This window comes from Saccopteryx leptura, chromosome 3 (assembly GCF_036850995.1).
Source record: "Saccopteryx leptura isolate mSacLep1 chromosome 3, mSacLep1_pri_phased_curated, whole genome shotgun sequence".
Taxonomy (NCBI): domain Eukaryota; kingdom Metazoa; phylum Chordata; class Mammalia; order Chiroptera; family Emballonuridae; genus Saccopteryx; species Saccopteryx leptura.
In genome coordinates, this window is record NC_089505.1 from 325,018,627 (window position 1) to 325,035,826 (window position 17,200).

The 17,200-nt window shown below is 37.7% G+C and overlaps 1 protein-coding gene across 2 annotated transcripts in view; it reads left to right on the forward strand.

Moving 5' to 3' along the window:
- Positions 1–17,200, forward strand: part of PRKDC (protein kinase, DNA-activated, catalytic subunit) — a 282,873-nt gene that overhangs the window by 113,021 nt on the left and 152,652 nt on the right. For both annotated transcript variants that reach the window (XM_066379091.1, XM_066379092.1), the window contains exons 33-40: positions 761–969; positions 1,401–1,533; positions 1,977–2,135; positions 2,896–3,099; positions 10,279–10,464; positions 11,141–11,245; positions 12,881–13,048; positions 16,251–16,378. In XM_066379091.1, coding sequence (XP_066235188.1) covers positions 761–969; positions 1,401–1,533; positions 1,977–2,135; positions 2,896–3,099; positions 10,279–10,464; positions 11,141–11,245; positions 12,881–13,048; positions 16,251–16,378 — 1,292 coding nt within the window. The remainder of the gene's footprint in view (positions 1–760; positions 970–1,400; positions 1,534–1,976; positions 2,136–2,895; positions 3,100–10,278; positions 10,465–11,140; positions 11,246–12,880; positions 13,049–16,250; positions 16,379–17,200) is intronic.

The window sequence follows — 17,200 nt, forward strand, 5'->3', positions numbered from 1 at the left end:
CTCTGTGGCCTCTGCCTCAGGCGCTAGAATGGCTCTGGTTGCAACAGAGCAACATCCCAAATGGGCAGAGCATTGCCCCCTGGTGGGCATGCCGGGTGGATCCCAGTTGGGCGCATGCGGGAGTCTGACTGCCTCCCCATTTCCAACTTTAGAAAAATACAAAAGAAAAATCCCCAAAAAACAAAACATTTTTTTCTAAGTTTTTACTGGATATTCAAACATCTGCCTTAGAAACCATGCATTAGCAAATATTTTTAAATGTGTCCATCAGACTTACTATATTAATATAAACTAGTCCATTCATCAAGTTAATATATACTAAGCGCCTACTCTATGCCAAGTTCTGTCCTGTGGATACAACATTGACAGAAATTGTAAACCAGGGGCTGGAAAACTGTGGCCCCTAGGCCAAATCCAACCTGCTGTCTGCCCTTGTAAAGAAGCTTTTATTGGAACACATTGAGGTTTATTTGTTCATATATTGTTCATTGCAGTTTTCACACTATAATGGCTGTTAATTAAGTATACTGCTCACAAAAATTAGATCTTTTATCACTTCATTTCATTTTGAAATAGCCCCTAATTTTTGTGAGCAGTTTGTAGATGCAATAGAGGCCTTATGACTCATAGAGCCAAACATTTATTGTCCGACCCTTTGCCTAAACAGGCAAAAATTCTCAACTTCACGGACCTTACTCTCTACTAACAATCTAAATCCTGACTAATAGATGTGTTTTTATTAAAATCTTATCTTTTGCAGCTTCTTGAGAAGTATTTATGTAACACAAACCTTATGAAACTCTTGGTGAAAACCCTGTGTGAGCCCTCGAGCATAGGTTTCAATATCAGTGATGTCCACATTATGGAGCATCTTCCCAGTGTCTGTGTGAACCTGATGAAAGCGCTGAAGAAGTCCCCATACAGTGAGATCCTAGAGATGCACCTCAAGGAAAAAATAACAGCACAGAGGTGGGCGTTCGGATCATGTGCATGGTCAGCGTTGTGGAATTTACGGTGGCAGTGTGCTCTGGCCGCCTCGTGCGTGTCTGCTTTACCTGCGTTTCTTCAAGAAGAAGAGCTCCTCTGTGGGGTGTTTGGTGCAGAGGATCTCATCAGTTGTTTGAAAAATTACCTATTTAGCAGATGCCTTCCTTGCCCCTTGGGGCACACAAGCTTGGCATGTGGCTTGACCCAGTGTTGTACTCCATGGCTGGATTAGTGTATGGGCCCCTTGTTTTGTGTTAGCCAATGTTTGTTTTCCAGGGCTGTGTAATGTATCTAAGTGCCAGGTAGTTAGTAAATATATTTATAACAGAATAAACACATTTGTCAGTGTATCCTGATAATTTAATGAGTTCAGCACTCATCTAGTTTTCTTTCTGCTCTTTTCACATGGCCAGCGTTGAGGAGCTCTGTGTCATTGACCTGTATGGCCCTGATGCTTGTGTGGATAGGGCCAAGTTGTCTTCTCTCGTGTCAGCTTGTAAACAACTTCATAAAGCTGATTTTTTGCATGTTATATTACCATCTCAGGTAACCAGATTTTGTTTTGTACATTTTTCTTAGCTTCATTAAGCTAATTAGTCTGTTATTTATATTCTTTTTCAAACATTCTGTACGCATGCTGAAATGGGAATTATAGAAATAGTTGCTCCAAGAGTATAGGTGTTACCAGGAATATAAATATGAAAATAAATATAAAAATTTATAACTATATAATGAAAATAAAATAAAAAATATTTGAATATATTCAGCAGCCTTCTGAAGAACTTTAGCGACTGTTACTGTGCCTTTGTGGCTAGTAACACCAATGAAAAATACAGCATGGAAAACAAAATTGAGTGAAAATTTTTTTCACTGTTAGAAGGCAGTTGTTAGTGCTAGCTAACATGAACTTTTTAATTAATGAAAGGTGTGAATTTGTGATTTTGTATAAAATGTTATTTCTTTTTATTTCAATGTTGATTTTATTTTAGTCTATAGATCAGCACCATTCTATTGGCACAAAAATTCTTTCCCTCGTTTATAAAAGCATTGTACCTGGTCATGAAGAACAATGCCTTCCTTCACTTGACCCCAGTTGTAAGCTATTGGCCAGTGGACTTCTGGAGTTGGCCTTTGCTTTTGGAGGACTGGTAGGCAAAACAGCTGTCTGTTATGCTATCCTAATAATGTAACTATATAACTGGTATACATGCATTGTGTCTTTAAAACAGGAATTTAGTTGGATAAATTCTTAGCTGCACAGGAACTTTAATTAATTTACATGAACTGACTTTCTAAAGCTATTTTTTAAAATAAAATAAATAGAACGACACTCTCTTAAATTGAAGTTTTTTTCTATCCCTCTTTGCAAAAGAATTTATGCAGAGAACATTTTAGGAATAAAAAGCTGAACAGTGTTGACGCAGTGACCTCTTCTTCCCCTTTCCTTGGTGATGGCTGATTTGGGAGAGCCCCTGAAGGATAATTCCAGAGGCACCACACAAAGATGACTTCATTGTCTGTGTGGCCCGTGCAGGGCTGGCCTCAAACAGCCTCTGCTGTAGTTGAGAACTGCCAGCCAGTACTCTGCGTTCACTCCATTGCCCCCCGTCTTTTCTCCTACATGCTTAAATTCTAAAAATACTCACCTTTACTAGACTGCCCTCAAAGCAACAACAGAATGTCTGGAAATTTGAGAGAAACACGAGTCAGGGAATATTTCTTTCCCAAATTGAAACTTAGAAATTGGAGGCTCATTGAAATGTATAAAATTCAAACTTGATCCTAGGCCTTTAAATATCAGGCTGTCGTGTAATTTTCCACTTCTAAAGTTAATAGCTACCCAAGGAGTCTTTCTGTAACATTTAAGCTCTGTACTGCTGTCATTGTACTTCTCTTTTTTCTTCTCAGTGTGAGTGTCTGATCGGTCTTCTCCTGGACTCAGCAGTGCTGTCCGTGCCGTCCTCCGGAGGGTCACAGAGGAACATTGTCAGCTTCTATCACGGAGAGTATTTCTATAGCTTGTTCTCAGAAACAGTCAACACTGAACTGTTGAAAAATCTAGATCTTGCTGTATTGGAGCTTATGAAATCATCTGCGGATAATCCCAAAATGGTAATGAAATTTTACTTTAAGTATATTTACTTACATAATGCTTGTATTCCTGAACACCTCTAGGCCTAATTTTATAAGGCACAGCTAGCTATGTGGGATGATGACTTTTGTCAAGATTTGGTATTGGTGCGCATAAACCGATCCTGAGGCCCAAGCCTGCCTTTGCTTCCGCTCCAGCCCCAGCTGGTTCTGTACATTCTGGTTTCATATCCTGCATGTTCCTGCTATAGCCCACTGGGCTCTCTCACATTGAAACTTTGGAAATAAATAGTTAATTACAATTTACTCTGGTTGACGAAACTTACAGAATTTTGAAATTTAACTTGTAGACAAGCAGAAACTGTTGACTGTTAGAATGACCATTTTAAGGAAAGGATGTAAAATTTCTTACTGAGATAAGCTTTTATTCCAAACAGACCATGTTTTCTATTGTAGGGGAATATTTTATGATCGATTGCACTAGAATTTTATATTTTTTGAGGTAGAAATAAAATGATAGTAGACTTAGAACATTCAGAAAATGTAACAAATTGAACTTTAAACTATTCAGACTTCTGGTAAGATGATGAATAAAACTCATATGCCTTTACCTCCACCTCAGATAGCTCTATAATGACAGAAACAGGGTTTAAAGAATAAGAAGGTACAATGTTAAAAGACACAAAAGAAAGGAAAAGGGACAATACTTTGGAATCTGGAAGGCAAAAGCACAAGTTGTCATTAACAGACTTCAGAGTCTAAGAAAGTTGCAACATCACTGACCAGCAGTGTAAAGCTGAGCAGCCATTTTGTTGCAGAACTCAGAAAGGGCCACGCAGTGGAGACCATGGGCTTCTGGGGAACAGAGAGAGCCAAGTGTGAAGGAGAAACTGGAAAGAGAACTGTTTGAAAATAGAGCCCTGGCCGGTTGGCTCAGCGGTAGAGCGTCGGCCTAGCGTGCGGAGGACCCGGGTTCGATTCCCGGCCAGGGCACACAGGAGAAGCGCCCATTTGCTTCTCCACCCCTCCGCCGCGCCTTCCTCTCTGTCTCTCTCTTCCCCTCCCGCAGCCAAGGCTCCATTGGAGCAAAGATGGCCCGGGCGCTGGGGTTGGCTCTGTGGCCTCTGCCTCAGGTGCTAGAGTGGCTCTGGTTGCAACATGGCGACACCCAGGATGGGCAGAGCATCGCCCCCTGGTGGGCAGAGCGTCGCCCCTGGTGGGCGTGCCAGGGGGATCCCGGTCGGGCACATGCGGGAGTCTGTCTGACTGTCTCTCCCTGTTTCCAGCTTCAGAAAAATGCAAAAAAAAAAAAAAAAAAAAAAAAAAGAAAATAGCCATGTGGTCAGGGGACTGACCACTTGAGGAAACTGGAAATTCCCTGGACAGAATAAATATCCCTGGACAGAGGGACTGGGAGGACTCTAGACATGGTTAAATGTGAAGATACTACTTTTTTTTTTTTTTTTTTAACGAAGACCTTTAGGAAAGATTTATAGTGACATTTAGAATATAATACAATTATGTCTTTAAGCAATGTAGTAAAGTTAGGAATATGTTGTACCATAACAAAAAATTTTATTATTTCACTAATGAGAATTCTGTTATCTTTTAAGTTTAATGTCAGTTCTCCAACTCTACTGATCTTGGTATCCTACTAATTTTTTTTTTTATACAATGAAATATTTCTGGTGTATGTTGTATTTTTTTCCCATTTTTCTGTTAGGATGCACATTCTTATTAATTTCTAAGAGATTTTTGTATATTAAGAATAGTAGACCTATGTCTTATCATGTATGTGAAAAGTACTTTTTTCTACAGGCCATTTGTCTTTTCAGTCTCACTCAGAATATTTCTTCTATACAGAAGTATTTAATTTATTTTATAGTTAAACTCATCATCTTTTTTATTGTTTCTGTCTTTTGGAGAAAGTCATTCTCCACCCCAATATTGTTTTTTATTTTATGTATTTCTATTTATTTACTTTTTTAGATTTTATTTATTCATTTTTAGAGGAGAGGAGAGAGAGAATGAAAGGGAGAAGAGCAGGAGGTATGAACTCCCATATGTGCCTTGACTGGGTAAGCCCAGGGTTTCAGACCAGCAACATCAGCATTCCAGGTCGACACTCTATCCACTGTGCCACCACAGGTCAGGCCCAATATTGTTTTTTAAATCTATCCGTATTCTGTTACTTTTGTAGTTTCTTCTTTTAACAAATATAAACAATACAGAGAACACTGTTTAAATGACATTTTTTCCCAATTTTTTCCTACATATATACATATTGTGAAATGATTACCATAGTAAATTTCATTAACATCTATCACTTCACATAGTTACAATTTTTTTCTTATGATGAGAAATTTTGAGGTTTACTCTCTTAGCACCACTTAAATATTTAACACAATAGTTTTAACCTTTTTATATTTTCACCATGCTCTACATCAGGGGTCGGGAAGCTTTTTGGCTGAGAGAATCATGAATGCCACATATTTTAAAATGTAATTCTGTGAGAGCCATACAACGACCCATGTACGTTATGCATTATCCAATAAAATTTGGTGTTGTCCCAGAGGACAGCTGTGATTGGCTCCAGCCACCCACAACCATGAACATGAACAATAGGAAATGAATGGATTGTAATACATGAGAATGTTTTATATTTTTAACGTTATTTTTTTTTATTAAAGATTTGTCTGCGAGCCAGATGCAGCCATCAAAAGAGCCATATTTGGCTCACGAGCCATAGGTTCCTGACCCCTGCTCTACATTATATCCCCGAACTTATAACTTGAAGTCTGTACATTTTGACCACCTTCACCCATTTCAACTATCCCCATTGTCCTACCTCTAGCTAACACTAGTCTGTTCTCAGTATCTATGAGTTTAGTTTTTTGACTCCAAATATAGGGGATATCATATGTATTTATCTTTCTCTCTCTGACTTATTTCACTTAGTATGTAATTCCCTCAAGGTCCAATTCATGTTATGGCAATTGATAGAATTTCTTTTTTTATGGCAGAATGATATTCAGTTGTATGTATATGCCACATCTTTTTTTTTATCCATTTTCTGTTTATGGGCACTTACATTGTTTTCATGTCTTTACTGTAAATAATGCTACAGTGATCATCTTTTCTAGATAGTGATTTTTTTCTTAGATATATTTTCCAGAAATGGAATTGCTGGATCATATGATCATTGTATTTTTTTTAATTTCTTATTGATTTAAATTTATTGTGTTTACATAGATTCAAGTGTCCCACCGAATACATCCTCCTGCACCCCCGAATTCCCCTCAACATCCTCTTGCTCCCTCCCCCTAACACCCTCTCCGCTTTCCTCCAGGATTTGCTCTTCTGCTCTCTATAATGCTATTATGTGTATATATAATTTCACCAAGCTCTTTCCCTTCTCTGATCTCATCCTCTCATCCCCTTTCCCTCTGTCCGCTTTCCCTCTGGTCCCTTTGATCCCTCCTCTGCCTCTATTCTGTTCCTCAGTTTACATTGTTCATTGGATTCCTCATATAACTGAGGTCATATGATATTTTTCTTTTTCTGCCTGGCTTATTTCACTTAACATAATAGTTTCCATGTCCATCCATGTTGTCGCAAAAGGTAGTATTTTCTTCTTTTTCATGGCCCCATAGTATTCCATGTGTATATGTAGTACAGCTTTTTAATCCACTCATCCACTGAAGACACTTGTGCTGTATTCAGATCTTCATTATTGTGAACAATGCTGCCATAAACACGGGGGTGCATTTCTTCTTTTGAATCAGTGATTTGGCGTTCTTAGTATATATTCCTAAAAGTGGGATGGCTGGGTCAAAAGGCTGTTCCATTTTTAATTTTTTGAGGAATCTCCATACCATTTTCCACAGTGGTTGCACCAGTCTGCATTCCCACCAGCAGTGCAGGAGGATTCCCTTTACTCCACATCCTCACCAGCACTTTCTATGTTTTGTTTTGTTAATGTGTCATTCTGACTGGTGTGAGGTGATATCTCATTGTGGTTTAAATTTGCATTTCTCTAATGATTAGTGATGTTGAACATTTTTTCTTTTGCCTATTGGCCATCTGAATGTACTCTTTTAAGTGACTGTTCATTTCTTTTGCCCATTTTTGATTTGATTATGTTCCTTGATTTCTCTTATCAATGTTTTATAATTTTCTGAGTACAAGTCTTTAACCTCCTTGGTTAAATTTACAGCTAGGTACTATCTTTGTTGTTGTTGCAGTAGTGAAGGGGATTGTTTTCTTAATTTCTCTTTCGGACAGTTCATTGTTGGTGTATAAAAATGCCACTGGTTTTTGAATATTAATTTTATATCCTGCCGCCTTGCTGAATTCATTTATCAGGTCCAGTAGTTTTTTTACTGAGACTTTAGGGTTTTCTATGTACAGTATCATATCAGCAAATAATGATAGTTTTACTTCTTCTTTTTCAATTTGGATGCATTTCTAAAATCTTAAATCTATATTCCTCTTTATTAGATTCCCCACCCCACCCCCCTTGTCTGTTTACAACAGGACCGTTAACATTTCTTACATCATTGGTTTGGTTGTAATAAATTCCTTAAGCGTTTTTTTTTTTTGTTGTTGTTGTTGTTGTTTTTGTATGGGAAGCTTTTTATTTCTTCTTCTATTTTAAACGATAACCTTGCTGGATAAAAAAGTCTTGGTTGTAGGATCTTGTTCTGCATTAATTTGAATATTTCTTGCCATTCCCTTCTCGTCTCAAGTGTTTTTGTTGAGAAGTCAGATGTCATCCTTTTGGGGTCTCCTTTGTAGGTGACTGACTGCTTTTCTCTTGCAGCTTTTAGTATTCTTTCTTTATTTCTTAGCTTTGGTTTTTTAATTATGTGTCTTCTTTTCGGTTTATTTGTGTTCCTTTTTAATGGGATTCTCTGTGCTTCTTGAACTTGTGTGACTTTTTCCTGCATCAATTTTGGGACATTTTCAGCTATGATTTCTTCAGTCAGGTTCTCTATCCCTTGTTCTTTCTCTTCTCCTTCAGGAACCCCTATGATGCAGATGTTGTTTCTCTTCCTGTTGTAACAGAACTCTCTTAGAGTTTTCTCAGACATTTTGATCCTCTTTTTCTTGCTGTTCTGCTTCTGTGCTTTTGCTTATCTTGTCCTCTAAATTGCTGATTCAATCCTCTTTTTCATCCCGCCTGCTTTTCATTCCTTGTAGTGTAGTCTTCATTTCTCATATTGTGTTTATCATTTCTGTCTGATTCTTTTTTATGATTTCAATGTCCTTTTTGATGCCAGATATATCATTGTTTAGGTGTTCATGTTGTCTATCTATGGTTGCTCTAAGATCCTTGAGCATCCTCACAATCATTATTCTAAACTCTGCATCTGGCATCTTAGTTATTTCCATTTCATTCAATTCTTTTTCTGGGGATTCCTCTAGTTGATTCATTTGAATTGCACTTCCCTGTCTTCTCATTTTGTCTCGATATAGACTGCTCCTTCAAATATGTTGTTTGTGTAGCTGAGTATACGGTTGGTGGTGTCTGACTCCAGCTCTCAGTTGTGTAATTTCTAAATCTTCCTGGGATGGCTTCAGCTGTTTGTAATCCGCTGTGGGCTATTTGTCTGCTGTTTCTGCTCTTTTTGCTGTTTGTGACAACGTTTTCTATGCCTTAGCTGGGTCAGGTGTGAGGAGCCTTTCCTTAAGATACCACTCTAACTATGGTTGTTAGGTCTTGAGCTGATGCTCTGTATCTGGCCGCAGGATGTACCAGCCCTGGAACTCACAGGCCGGAAACTTCACAGGCGAAGACCAGTGGGAGTCACTGCTTTTGACTGGCCCTCAGCAACCTTCTTGGAGCTACAGGCAATCCACAATCATCTTCTCCTCATCCAACACCCGATCCTCCAAGTTGGCTGCTCTGGCCCAGCCCCGATCATTGTATTTTTTTTTAAAAGATATTAATTAATTTATTTATTTTAGAGAGGGGAGAGAAAGAGAGAGGGAGACAGAAAGATAAGGAAGGTGGAAGGAGCAGGAAGCATCAACTCCTATATGTGCCTTGACTAGGCAAGCCCAGGGTTTTGAACTGGTGACCTCAGTGTCCCAGGTGGACACTATCCACTGCACCACCACCAGCCAGGCCTGAGAAGATTTTATCGAAGAAAACCTGATTACGTTAAAAGGTTGAAGAGATTGGGTTGCTTTTGTCTTTGCAGCAACAAAGGGGATGTTGAAACCGTGTGCCAAATTTTCTTCAAAATTCAGGAAAGATTTCTAACATGGAGTTCTGAATCCAACCAGATTATCAATTATATGTGAAAGTCAAATGCAGATGTTTTCAGATGTGCCATATCTCAAAGGAATGTATTTTTTGTACACATCTCACCAGGAAGCTACTGAAGGAAGTACTTCACTAAAATAAGTCAGTGAGCCAAGAAAGGAGGATGGTGTCGGAGCTGGAAAGTTGGCCTGCACACAGAGAAGTTAATGAGTCTCATAGAGGGTATTGACGTGAGGCCCAGAGGGCAGCGGCCACCAGCATTCCAGAGTGCGGACAGTCTCCACTGAAATTGAGCTGATAGACTTCTTCATATGTTTAGATGTCTTGAGGAGATTTAATTAATTTGTGAGAATTGATGGCAAATAATGGTAGGCATGTTAAAAACAGCAAAGAAAGACAAGTGTTAATACCTAAGGGACAACAAAATATGCAAGAAAGAAAGAATATTGGTAATATATGACTTAGATTATCTGTGAAAAATGTTTATATTGTCATAATGGTAGGAATATAGAATATTTTTCTAGCCAAATATAAAGCACTGTTGCAAAGTTGCTGGGACAGGAAATGTGTGCGTGTGAGCCTATGTGCATATGTACGAGTGTGCAGCTGTGTGAATATGTTTGTGGATATGCACATACGGTGGTGATGGTGGCAGAAAAAAGCTAATTCTTCCTCCTGTAGAGAATGCTCCCAACTAAGAAAACAGGAAATATTATGAGCATGATTTCATAAATGAGACATCTTATACTTTTATAGAAAAATTTACATTTTAAAGTATTCTCAAATTTTGAGGAGTTGCGAAGTTAACAGCTATTATAAAATTAACATCTTTAGTTTTCAAGGATAGCTCTGAAATGAAAGTAAATTTTGTTACATATATCAGTTTTAATATTAAGAATTTTCCTTCTATAACCACACAATTGTTTCAGGTAAGCACCGTTTTGAATGGTATGTTAGATCAGAGCTTCAGGAATCGAGCTAGTCAGAAACAGCAAGGACTGAAACTTGTCACTGTAATTCTGCAAAACTGGAAGAAGTTTGATTTGTGGTGGGCCAAAGATTCTGCTCCTGAAAGTAAAATGGCAGTGCTGACCTTACTGGCAAAAATTTTGCAGGTATTTTGAGAGACATTAAAAATACAATTGTGTTTGTTGTTTTGGATTCTGTAAATTAAATGTTTAAGAATTTGTTGGAGGTTTGATAAATACAAATATTTTGACTAGATAATTGGGGTTACTTACGTAATAATATTTTTATTATTTTACTCCATTATCATTTATACTCAGTATTTCTTCCTGTTTTTAAATTTTCTTTTGCAAAAGAAACAGGAAAGGAGAGAGATGAGAAGTATCCACACGTAGTCATGTCACTTTTTAGTGTTCCTTGATTGCTTCTCATATGTCCCTTGACTCCGTACCTTGACCAGGGGTAGGGGCTTCAGGCAAGCCAGTGACCCTTTGCTGAAGCCAGCGACCTTTGGGTCATGTCTGTGATCCCATGCTCAAGCCAGACATCTTGGGGTTTCGACCTTCAGGGTCCCAGGTTGATGCTCTATCCACTGAGCCACCACCTACCTGGTCAGGCTTATTATCATTTCTTGTACTTTATCTCTTTAGAGTACCTTTACATGCATTGTCTTAACAGATTTTAGAACAAGAGCTGCTAAAATATTTTTAACCCCAGGAACAAACTTATAGGTCACTTCTGAAATTTAAAAATTTGAAAACTGTGTTAAAGGAAATCAGAGCCGTGTTATAGAAATGTATCATGTTTTTATTTTCCCTCCTTTAGATCGATTCATCTGTATCTTTTAATATAAATCATAGTGCATTCACTGAAGTCTTTACAGCATATACTAGTATACTTGCTGATTCGAAGTTGGATCTACATTTAAAGGTAAATAGTAAAAAGATAATTTTTCAGATTACATTCTTTATTATTTTTTCATTTTATATTTTTGCTTATTTGTCATTTTTGCTATTTTATATAATGAAGTATTTCAAACATTCAAAAGCAGAGAGGCTGGCACAATAAATCCCCATGGACTTACTTCTCAACCTCAATAGAATATTAGACTTGTTTGTTTCAACTATACAGTCATTCCAACCCATCACCTTGAAGGAAACCCTGGCATTATGTTGTCTGATGTGCACAAACTTTAGAATGTCTTTCCAAAAAAATAAGGATAACAATGAGATTATCATACTTAGATGAATTAACATTTGTCTTTGTATGTAGAAGTTATAAATTGGCTTTTTTGACAATTGCTATATGAATTAATGAATGATAGAATTTAAGTTATTAATCATTTACCTTTTAATAAGTAATATAAAATATCTTGGTAATTGTTAGGGTCAAGAGCATAATATTTTAATATTAAAGTTCTTTAATGATTAGGTTTTATGCTCTAATAAAAAATGTGGCTTTAATGAAAACCATCTTTTTTACTGGATTATGAAGGTTTTCTTTAAAATATTTTATTCGCCTGGCCTGTGGTGGCGCAGTAGATAAAGCGTCGACCTGGAAATGCTGAGGTCGCCAGTTCGAAACCCTGGGCTTGCCTGGTCAAGGCACATATGGGAGTTGATGCTTCCAGCTCCTCCCCCTTCTCTCTCTGTCTCTCTCTCCTCTCTTTCTCCCTCTCTGTATCAACTCTCCCTTTCTCTCTCCTCTCTAAAATGAATTTAAAAAAATTAAAAAAAAATTTATTCTATGGGATTAATCAGGTTTCTCATTTTTCAGTAGGAGGAAGTCTGGGAACTTACTGCCATACAGGGGTGATAAACAACAATACCTGTTTTCTCTGAAGCGTAGAGTGAAGTTTTTAATTACTTCTGCAAGGAATATTTATAAATTATCTGATAGTTTATTCAAGATATTATTTTCACTCAAAACTTACATAGTATATTTCTACTAGAGGCTATATTTTCAGGAGAAATAACAGAATCATCAATGAAGTGTCCTTTTTACCATATTTCCCCATGTATAAGACACTCCCACCTTAATTTGGGGGCCCGAAATTTGAAAAAAAAAATTTATTCCATAAAGTTATTGAACTCAAGTTTTATTCATCATAAAATTCATACAACTCCTCATTACTGTCAAAACTCCCATCCATTAGCTTGTCCTCATCTGTGACTGATGACAAATCACTGTCTTCAACAATGAGCGCAAAAACAAGTGCAAAAAAGTGGGAAATGCAAGTAGAAAATCTACAACTTCTGTCTGTATAAGACGCACCCAGTTTTTAGATCCCAAATTTTTAGGGGGAAATGTGTGTCTTATACATGGGGAAATACGGTATTTACATGTGTCTAGTCCTCAGTTGGCTCAGTTTCGTCCAGAGTAGAAGCCATGAAATAGCATCACATTCAGGTTGGTTTTTTATGTAATCTAGAAAGTTTTCTGAAGTCTTTTGTTGAACCAACATAGTGATTATTTGCAGAGTCTTTAGAAGCAGTAATTTTATTTATTCTGTAGGATCTGTAAGCCATGGCTAGTGCAATTTCATATGTCTGCATTGTTCCACAGGGTCAAGCTATAATTCTTCTTCCATTCTTCACCAACCTTACTGGAGACAGTCTTGAGGACCTTAAGCATGTTCTTGAAAAGCTCATCGTCTCTAATTTCCCTATGAAGTCTGAAGAATTTCCCCCAGGAACTCTACGATACAATAATTATGTGGACTGCATGAAAAAGGTTGGTTTTTACTATTACTATGTAAAATTAAACATTGGGATTTTTTTTCTGTTACATTGCATGATGAAGAGAAGTAAACGAACTATTCAGAATCAGATAAATGCTATAACTTTAAGAATGCAGTTTGGCCTGACCAGGCAGTGGCGCAGTGGATAGTCGTGGATAGTTGGACTGGGATGCGGAGGACCCAGGTTTGAGACCCTGAGGTCGCCAGCTTGAGCACGGGTTTATCTGGTTTGAGCAAAGCTCACCAGCTTGGACCCAAGGTCGTTGGCTCAAGCAAGGGTTTACTTGGTCTGCTGAAGGCCCCCGGTCAAGGCACATATGAGAAAGCAATCAATGAACAACTAAGGTGTCGCAACAAAAAACTGATGATTGATGCTTCTCATCTCTTTTCGCTCCTGTCTGTCTGTCCCTATCTATCCCTCTCTCTGACTCTGTCTCTGTAAAAAAAAAAAAAAAATCAGTTTGATTCATTTTGCAAGCTGGGTAACTGTGGAGGCAGATACATATCTACATCCTTTTGGAATTTCTCTAATTTTAAATTGTGAAATATTTTATGCATAAATATATTTTGAATTATTTTATGCAAAGGTATAAGTCTTAAAAATTGTATCAAAAAGAGCTAAGAAATAAATTATTACCAATGTTTCAGTTGCTAAAATTTGAGTACTGGTTATTTGAGAAACATTTTGATTGTTACCCATATTTAATATACAGTGGCTTAAACAAAGTGGTGGTAGGTTATTTCTCCCTTCTGAACAATTCTAGAATGACTACTTAGGGTAGCTTCTCAGTCAGCAGGGACCTACTCTCTTTTTACCTTTTTCTCTGTTACTCTCTGTACATAGCTTTTATCTTGTCCAGAATGACTGCTCTAACTCCTGCTATCTTGTTTCTTTCCATCCAACTAAAAGTAAGGAAGTGTAGTAGAGAACACATTTCTACCTTTTAAGGACTTAATTCAGAACTTGCACATATCAATTTTGCTGGTGTCCAATTTGCTGTATACATCTGTGAATGTATTTGTTTTGGGGTTTTTTACATTTTATTTATTGATTTTTAGAGAGAGGAGAGAGAGAGAAAGAGGGGAGAGAAGCGGGAAGCATTAATTCATAGTAATTGCTTCCTGTATGTGCATTGACCAGGCAAGTCCAGGGTTCTGAACTGGTGATCTCAGCATTCCAGGTCAGTGCTTTATCCACTCTGCTACCACAAGTCAGGCAAGCTGTGAATGTTGTTAATAGGGCAATCGTATACTCAGCTAAAACTCAAAGGTGCAACCACTGAAGAAAAACAAGGAAATGACCATTGCAGGGTGAATAGTGGTCTACAAAACTCATGATAGACAGAGTCCTGGGCCAATATCTGAATACTTAAAAATAATGAAGGCATTGTGTTTGTTTTTATAGAGCTTAAGAAATAAGAAACAGAAACAAAAAAAGATGATTAAGACACACTTTACTAAATGCTAGAATAGAGATAAACATAGGGTATAGATGTGGCAGATTATATTTTCCAAATATAACTGTACCAAATATATCTCATTCCACATGCTCTTTTCGTGTGGCTTTTCCATTGAAAGACAAAGTCTGATTTTCTTCCCATTGGGGACAGATTGGCTTTAAAGACTCAAAGAAAGAATGCAATGGAGGTAATGCTGTGTGACTTCCAACACAGTTTCCTCCTGACTTTGTTTCCTGGAACTCTTCTTTGTGGGACCTAGTCACCCATGTGTAAGAAATCTTGCCAAGCAGCCTCACGGAAGATCAGTGTACAGACACTGTCCATCTACACCAAGTCTTTTTTCCCCATTATTTTTGTATAATTTTTCTAAACATACAGAAAAATTGGTAGAATAGTAAAACAAGCATTTATATTACAATCTCCTATATTTAACAGTTAACATTCTGTCATATGTGCTTTTGTTTTGGTGTGTGTGTGTGTGTGTATGTGTGTGTGTGTGTGTGTTGGCTGAAACATTAGGTTAGTTTCAGACATCATGATACTTCATTCCTAAATATACTTCAGCATGTAAGTCCTACAAATGAGCCACGATGCTGCTATCATACCTTGAGCAGATTAATACTCCTCTAACATCATGTGTTATGTAGTCCACACTCATTTTTATTCAGATGCCCCCATGTTTAGCTGCTTTTCGAACAAGGGTCTAATTAATGATTGCATTGAATTGTCATGTTTCCATATCTTTTAATCTAGAACTACTTCATCCTATTTTATTTTTTCATGACATTGAATTTGTAGAAATAAACAAAGTACTATTTTTGGATGTTGTCCCATATTTGTCTGATTGTTTTCTTTAACTTGTCCCTAATTCTCTGTATTTCTTCTAAACTTTAGTGAGGCTTAAAGCTTGGTCTTAAAATTCAGGTTAATCTTTTTGGCAACAATAGCGCATCAGGAGACAAATAGTGCCACTCTCATTGTTGGTGACCTCAAGTCTTGTGGCCTGGTCAAGGAGGTAACAGCCTGTTTCTCTGTTGAATGGAAGGTAAAATTGAGTGTATCTTCTAGAAAGTAGAACAAACATTGAGATGGAAGTTGGGAGAGTAAAGATGAGACTATTACATGAGCAGCTTAGACATCTGTACAATTAAGATGGTATTGAGCCCTGGCCACATAGCTCAGTTGGTTGGAGTATTACCTTGAAGCACAGAGGTTGCCAGCTCAATCCCCGATCAGGGCACATATGGAAGCAGCTTGATGTTCCTGTCTACCTTTCTCATTCGCCAAAATTAATAAATAAAAATAAAATGAAAGAGCTTTTAAAAAAAGTGGTATTGAAAAGGCACACATCTCCAGAATGAAAGACCCCTCCCCCCCACCCCCAGAGTATCTAGAGTGGTAAAGGAAAATGACCTCAGTGAAGGCCCATAATTAAAGGAATTTCAGAACCTGGTGATAAAGAGAAAATCCTAAAAGCTGTTATAGGGGAAAATATCTGCAAAACCTTAAAAATCAAAACTCAGATATTTAAGTTACTATATGTCAGATATTTATTATTATATCTGTAAAAATGACTAAAATATGAGTATTTCCTAATTCTCTGTGATGTTCTCTTGTAATCTCTTAGTTTTTTCTTTGAACTGTTAAATACAAAATGAAAATGAAAATCTAACAAAATTAATATCATCATTATAATTATGTGGGGGTATTTTTGTTTTCTGGGGGTTTTTTGCAGTTTTTAGATGCCCTGGAATTATCTCAAAGTCCTGTATTGTTGCAGTTGATGACAGAAATTCTTTGTCGAGAACAACAACACGTTATGGAAGATTTATTTCAATCCACTTTCAAAAAGATTGTCAAAAGGTAAGTGATTCTGTTCTAGTCTGGAATGCTAGTAACCTTATATCTGTGCATTGTTTCTGTGGGAAATTTATCTTCTCGCTTCCAAAAAAAGTTGAGTGACAATACATTTAACTCTTTTTTTTTGTTTGTTTGTATTTTTCTGAAGCTGTAAACGGGGAGAGACAGTCAGACAGACTCCCGCATGCGCCCAACCAGGAACCACCCGGCACGCCCACCAGGGGCAGCGCTCTGCCCACCAGGGGGCGATGCTCTGCCCCTCCGAGGCGTCGCTCTGTTGCGACCAGAGCCACTCTAGCGCCTGGGGCAGAGGCCAAGGAGCCATCCCCAGCGCCCGGGCCATCTTTGCTTCATGGAGCCTCACTGCGGGAGGGGAAGAGAGAGACAGAGAGGAAGGAGAGGGGGAGGGATGGAGAAGCAGATGGGCGCTTCTCCTGTGTGCCCTGGCTGGGAATCGAACCCGGGACTTCTGCACTCCAGGCCGATGCTTTACCACTGAGCCAACCGGCCAGGGCCAAACTTGCACCTTAAAAATCTAAAAAATAGAGACCAAAGGTGAGCTGAAAAAATGGAATAATAATGATTAGGGCGAAAATTAATGAAATCAAAATCAGAAAAATGGTAGAGAAAAATTAATGAAACTAAAAATTGGTCCTTTGAAAATGTATATTAAAGTGCCAAACTGTTATCTAGACAAATCAGGAATAAAAAAGAAAGTATATACAATTCATGAGTGAGTTCTTGTCAAGCTGGCAGAGTAGGTAAACTCTGTGCTTTCTGTGTTGTGCTCTGTAAGCACAACAACATTACAACTAAATTATAGGA